Source organism: Echinops telfairi, unplaced genomic scaffold (genome assembly GCF_000313985.2).
Source record: "Echinops telfairi isolate 266 unplaced genomic scaffold, ASM31398v2 ScPeMD7_25;HRSCAF=90, whole genome shotgun sequence".
Classification (NCBI taxonomy): domain Eukaryota; kingdom Metazoa; phylum Chordata; class Mammalia; order Afrosoricida; family Tenrecidae; genus Echinops; species Echinops telfairi.
The window spans coordinates 3,097,551-3,104,054 of NW_022103922.1; the positions used below are offsets into that span (position 1 = coordinate 3,097,551).

The window sequence follows — 6,504 nt, forward strand, 5'->3', positions numbered from 1 at the left end:
CCATACTCCCCGCTCACTGCCCAGCAGGACTTGCCACACACTGCCCACCCCGCCACCTGTACTGGGCCTGGCCCTTGGCCCCCCCACCTTGGTGGTCTCGGATCCCTGGCTGCTCTGGCTCCATTCACGACCACCCCATTAACCCGGCCCACCTTGTACCCCATGTGCACTGTAGCCAGTGCCACCCCTCAAGGCTGCAGGACCAGGGCTCAGCTTGACCCCCTGGGCGTCGGGTCCTAGAGCCCTCTGAGGGCACCAGGAGGGTCTGAGAGGACAGATGTGCAGGCAGGCCTGCAAGCTGCTGGCGACAAGGGGTCTCCAAGCTGCTGGCAGAAATGGGGGTTGGGTGCAGAGCTTCTGGGGCACAGACTGAGTCACCATGACCGAATAGGGAGCTCGCCTGTCCCCATCTCCCTCCTCCCACGGGGACATGGGGATCTCAGGCGGCAGAGCATCCCCCTTTGCACGCTTGGCTGCAGGGAGGGCTGTCTGTTCCAGGAAGCCAGTCTCCTGTCCCCGAGCAAGGGCAGCCTGGGAGAGGTCCCGAACTAATGGGGCTGCTGTCCTCTGAAGGAAAGCTTGAGCCACCCACTGCTGAGACCATGCGCCCTTTCACCTTCCCTAGTGCCTCTGGCATGTGGAGCCACGGGCAGCAAGGACCCCTGACTCCGAGACGCACGGTCACCTTTATCCCAGCGTGTCAGTGAGCCAGGACGATGGCTTGCCCTGCCCCATCCTCCACCTTCTCCCAGCAACCGCCCTCCCGCCCCCCCTCAGACAGGGACGCTCCAGCTGGATCTGCACCCGCCACACCTGCAGCTCTCAGCCCTGGAGTGGATCTCTGGGGCTGCTCTGCTTGGGGCCCTGTCTCCAGCCTCGGGGGATGGAGGCAGCTTGCCCTACCTGGGCCTCTCAACAGGACCACACCTGCCCCCAGGAAGCACAGAGACCACACTGTGGGGCCAGGAGTCAGACACTTCTCGGCCCTGACCCCATGACTTGCAGCAGACACCTGGCATCACTTAGCCTGTGTGCTGTCTTGTGGGCGTGGGGTGGGGAGGGGGCCACAGGGATACCACTCTCATTGCAGGGAGGTCCGATGTGATATAACCAATTAAATAAGTCAGGCTCCTAATGCTGCCACCACCTGCCCCGGCAGACCTCCACCGGCCGCAGGCTCTACCAAAGGAGCCATGAAATGGGAATGGACTCCCATTCTTTCATGGCCCACACACTTGTTTCAGACGACACCCCCAACCCAAGACTCGGGGACCAACAGGGAGCTCCAGGCCACGCTATGAATTCTGCACTAAGGGATTTCACGGTGAAGTGGGCTGAGATGGCGCCCTGGCGTGGCAGAGAGACCACCTGGTGACTGAGGAGTGGGTGCAGGTGGTAGGGGATATGGGGGGAGGGGGACAGAGGGGCTGTGTGACCAAGCAAAGGCAGCCAAGTGGTCACGGTGGCACCCGCTTGCGTGGGTGCTGGGAGTTTGGGGAACCGCACAGATTCCCCAAGGTGCTGGGTGGGTGGCGGCCATGATTCCAGAAGAAAATGTCGGGAGATGAGCGCCACTTCCCGGTCCCAGACCACCCGGCTGGCCTTTCTCCCACCTCCTGGCATTCCGGGTGGGACGGGCGGTCTCATGGGTTCCGGATGGCCTGGTGGTTCTTGGGCACAGCCATGTATCTCATCTTCCTGAGGACGGGGGGCCTGCCTAGCATGTGCTCGTCCCACATGTACTCGGGGGACAGCACCTTGGCGGGCTTGTGGTATAGCAGGTACCTGTTCAGGTGGCTCTCGTCCTGCCACACGGCCTCAATGCCATGGGCGAGGTCCACCATCATTGCCTGGTGACAGGCCTTGGTGAGCCTGTGCACTTCCGACACCGAGCCCCCAAAAAAGCTTCCGGTGTAGTAGAAGTCCCCCTCGTCGGGGGGTATGTAGGCCTGGGAGGCAGAGCGGCGTTCGTAGGTGAAGGCCTGGCGGCCAGCCGTGTAGAAGCCCGGGTGCAGCGTGCCAAACAGCGGGGACAGGACTTCGGCGCCCACCCGGTCGCTAAACTTCATGTCCACGTCCGCACACACCAGGTAGTCCACCTCTTGCAGGAAGCGCCGCTCCGCGAAGCTGCTGATCACCTCCATGCGGCGCAAGGACACGTCCTGCCAGCGGCGGTAGCTCCGGACCTGGAGGACCACAACCCGGCGGCCCCGGCCAAGGGGGACGTCAGGGACGTCGGCTGGCCGGTTTGTGAAGACGTAGTAGTTGACCTGGTGTCCCACCATGAAGAACTGCTCAGCCGTTTCCAGGAACAGCTTCAGGAAGACCACATACCTGGGACCAAGGAAGAAAGCGGGGGGGCAGTCAGCAGCGCCCGAGCTACTGGACTCATCACGGACGGTGGGCTGGCTGACCTGGGCCTCGTCGGCAGGCGCATTCAGATGTCCTCCACGCTGGACACACACTGGCAGGCATTTGCTTTATTCATGAAGTTTGCCAAAGTCCACAAGATAACACCCAGGGTTATTCCACAGCTTTCTGGCGGGGTGCGGGGGGAGCCATCCCAGAACCTGCAGTGGTCTTCCAGCTCCTCCGAGGTCTGCTCTGACCTCTGACCTGTTCTCTCCACCCCTCTGTTCTGGGAGGCCAACTCCCCGACAGTCTGGGCACACACTACACCTGCTTCGGGGTCTTTGCACCTTCTGTCCCCTTTGCCTGCATGCTGCTCCCTGCAGTGCCCAGCCCTACCGTGGCCAGGGCGCTGCTCACAATGGACCCAGAAAGAGAGCGCTCCGCCTGGGGCAGCAGGTGCTCTAGAGCTCCCTCTGCAGGTGTGTAGACAGCAAACAGACACACGCTGCAATCCGTCTGAACACAGGAGCATGCTGCCCAGTGATCAGCCCTCCTTCCACCACAAGCCCCGCGGGGAGTGTCTGTCTGTGTGTCCTTGCTCCTGAGTCGACTACACCTGCCCAGAGCAGGGCCTTCCGGTTGGCGGCCCTCTCCTCCGCGTGTGACACACCACAGGTGCTCAGTGAACAGGTTCCGAGCGACGTCAACTGTGGCCTTCCTTTGGGGGGCCTCCCTTCCCCCAGACCCCTTCTGGGCATGTGTCTATTCATCCTCCTGTACCAGCACCCCAGTGTGCCCGTTTCTATGCATCTCATCACCCATCCCTGGGGCGCACGGAGCTCCCCAGCAGTTCCTGACACCGCCGCTGGAATGGGAAGTGCCACGGGATTCTGCTGGTGGTTTTCTTCCTGAGAGGCCTAGGAGGAGAATCAAGGAGCCCTGGTGGCACAGTGACTGTGCAATGCTAACCTCAAGGTCAGTGGTTCAAAACCCCCAGCCGCTCCGTGGGAGAAGGATGAGGCTGTCTCCCCTGCACAGATTTAAAGACCCAGTAACCCACAAGGGCAGTGGTGCCCAGTCTCATAGGGTCACAGCAAGTTGGACTGGACACAATGGCGTGGGAAAAAATCAGAGAGCGCCATCGATTTGGAAAAGGGCCAGGCATTTGCTGCTGCTCCTTTGCAACTAAACACACAGTGAGAGTGGAACTCAGCAAGAGCAGGCCGGGAGGGTCTGGGGAAGGGACAGGCCTGGAGGGCTGGGAGGGCAGGGCCACAGAGCAGGCCTGGGGGTCTTTGTGGGGAGGGAGGTGTCGGGTCACTCATTCTCCCTCTCATTGCCATCCAGTGGATCCCGGCTCACAGACTGCAGCTCTTTGCCAGACTGGAAGCCTTGTCTTTCTCCCGAGGAGCCGCTGTGGGTTCCCACTGCTGCCCTTTGGACGCTCAGCCCAGCACTCAACCCGCTGTACCGGTGGGGCTTGGATACGGGGTTTCATGTGGGCAGTCCCTGCGTGGCCAGAGTGGTGAATGCCCTCAACTGCTAACTGGTGGGTGCAGGTTTGAATCCAGACGAAGACCCAAACAGCCAGGCCTTCCAGGGTGGGGGTGGGCAACACACCAGCATGGGGAAGAAAGCGCTAGCTGGGCACACTCGCCCCTGTGGGTGGCGGGGGCCTGCCGCCCTGGTGGCACAGTCACAGAGCACCTCTTGGTGGCTATGCTTAGAGGGTGCCCTCGGCCGGGGACCACGACGTAGACGTTGGGTGCGCATCTCTGCGGAGGGCGGCCCAGCGCCTGAGTGGCTCTGGAGGAGCTGGAATTGGGGACAGGTGGGTGGGAGGGCGCTGCCCGGGACCTAGAGACACAGCCCACTGCCTTCGCGGGGAGCCGCACACCTGGGCCAGGAAGGAGCGTCACCCAGGAGCCCGTCCACGGACTTACTTCTTGATGGCGAACACTGTCAGCCCAATGGTGGTGTTTCTGAACTGCGCGTCCAGGATGTCGGGGTCAAAGGTCCCCTCCCAGACGATGGGCGCAAGCCAGGAGGTGGTGACCAGCACGTCCGTCCGCCTGCGTGTGACCAGAGGACACTGGGAAGTAGCCACAGGGACAGGGCTGGGCCAAAGGACTGTGGTCAGGGGTCAGCAGGGCATGGACACAGGATTCCGGCCTTGGCTTAGTGCTCTTTCTTTGGTGAGCTCAGAGCCTGAGGCCCCACAGAGTTGGTGGCCACAACCCCCGAGGGATGCTGGGCCCCAACTTGCCCCACGCCTGCTGCTGCTGGACACTGGGCTGCTCTCTCCACCTCTCGCAGCCTCAGTTTACCCACCTGTTGGGCACTCAGCACCCTGCCCACATGGAGGCTGGAGTCAGGGGGTCGGGGGGCTCCTCAGGGCTCTGCTGACTCCTCCTCTGAGCGCCAAAGCATCAGTGCCCCCCATGGGATTGTGACCCCCCATCGTCCTGTGCCCCCCATGGGACTGTGAACCCCATGGGACTATGAGCCCGCGCATGGGACTGTGAACCCCATGGGACTGTGAGCCCTCGCATGGGATTGTGACCCCCATCAACAGACAAGCTCACTGCCCAGAGTGGACGTTGATTCACAGCAACCCTACAGGACAGGGCAGGCGTACGTAGGAAGCCTGGTCTTTCTCTCACGCACTGCTGGGGTTTGGAAAGGCAGCTTGTGGTTAGCAGCCCAGTGTGTAACCACGAGGCCCCAGGTTTCAAACACTGCACCGTGGAAGGGCCCCACGCAGCACCCTGCCCCACTCCCTGTGTCCTACCACCCTGTCGCAGAGCATCGTGCAGGGCCTGCATCATGGTACAGCCAGTGCAGGCCGGCGCTCCGGTCTCAGAGGCTGGCCCTGTCTGGGATGTGCCTGAGGTTGGCCAAGCTCATGGAGCGAGCCCTCCTGCCTCTGTCTGCGGCCCAGAGAGAAAGGCCCAGGGGCAAGCAGGTCCCGGGAGGCAGGGAGCGAGGCAGACAGGGACCCACCACCAAGGGGCAGACCACGCTACTCACGCAGGCTTCAGCGGGTGGGCCGTGGGGTAGATCATCCTGCCAAGAAAGGGACCGTGAGCAGGCCTGTGGCCCCACCCTGGCTTTCTCTGCCCTGACCTGCTCCCCTCTCGGGGGTCACACCCACCCACCCTGCAGAGCACCCTGGGGAGAAGCTGCGGGGCTGAGCCAAGCCCAGATGGCTCCCACCTCCCTGCTAAGGGCATGGACCCACCCAGCCCTCTCCCTCCTGGGCCCTGATCTTATTCAGGCTGTGGGAACCCCGGGGTGGTCTCCACAGACTGGACAATGTCCCCAGGCCACCTCACTGCCACCTCCCCTCCAGCCAGCGTCTCTGGTCCTCCCGCCCTCCTGCACGTGACCTGGGGGAAGAAGAGCAGAAGAGGCATCTGCCCCCTGGCAGCAGGTGACCCAGGAGTTCTCTGATCCCCGACCCTGCCCCTTGCATCTTCCCACCTGCAGCCCAGGGCTGGGGGCATCTTGATTTGCTGGGAAACCTGCACAGAGGCCCCAAAGGCGCGGTCCCCAGTACCTGGGCACCGCGGGGACTCTGCAGACATCCGGGCGGCAGTCACCGTCCCTGAGGGAGGACGCAGGATCAGAGCCACAGCCCAGGGTTCCCACGCTCAAGGGCAGCCACACGGCCACCCTCTGGTCCCGGTGAGCAGACCGAGGAGGGGCCTGCAGCGAACTGGACCATGTCCCCCAAAGACCTGCCGAAGTCCTAGGCCTGCCCAGTGATGACGGCCTTGTTTGGGGAAAGGGTCGTTTCTTTGCATGTGGATGGGGACACCGCAGAGCAGGTGGCATTTTATAAGCAAGGCATACAGAGGGGTGCACAGTCACGAGGCATGGGGGGAGGGCGTGCCGCTTGGCAGCCAGATGCAAACCAAGGCCCCACAGACCCCACCAGCCACTCTCTCAGAACCAGGGTGGGAGTGGGCTCTCGTGGCCCCTGGTAGTGCTCTGGTTGGGCGCTCCCCATAGAGGGCTCAGTTGAGTTCATAGACTAAATCTTTCACCCGCTGGTGGGTTTGAACTGCTGACCTTGCAGTCAGCAGCCCAGTGCTTAAGGAAATTGTATGGCCGGATCAATACCAGGCCGGCTTCTAGCAGCAAGTGACC

General features: G+C 62.5%; 1 protein-coding gene across 1 annotated transcript; it reads right to left on the minus strand.

Moving 5' to 3' along the window:
• Positions 1-917: 917 nt before the first annotated feature.
• Positions 918-5,926, minus strand: ABO (ABO, alpha 1-3-N-acetylgalactosaminyltransferase and alpha 1-3-galactosyltransferase). Its single transcript, XM_004714540.2, has 4 exons — positions 5,912-5,926; positions 5,383-5,418; positions 4,296-4,424; positions 918-2,334 (listed from the first exon to the last, which is right to left on the minus strand). Exons 2-4 carry the CDS (start codon positions 5,415-5,417, stop codon positions 1,644-1,646), a joined length of 855 nt encoding a protein of 284 aa, XP_004714597.2. The 5' UTR covers position 5,418; positions 5,912-5,926; the 3' UTR covers positions 918-1,643.
• Between the last annotated feature and the right edge of the window lie 578 nt (positions 5,927-6,504).

What these genes read in the sequence shown, in the direction of transcription:
- ABO (XM_004714540.2), bottom strand. Translation starts at nt 5,417, where the DNA reads ATGATCTACCCCACGGCCCACCCGCTGAAGCCTGC. An exon ending in GCCCACCCGCTGAAGCCTGC is followed by an intron (nt 4,425 to 5,382) that starts GTGAGTAGCGTG and finishes GGTCACACGCAG; the next exon opens with GCGGACGGACGTGCTGGTCA. An exon ending in ACAGTGTTCGCCATCAAGAA is followed by an intron (nt 2,335 to 4,295) that starts GTAAGTCCGTGG and finishes CCTTGGTCCCAG; the next exon opens with GTATGTGGTCTTCCTGAAGC.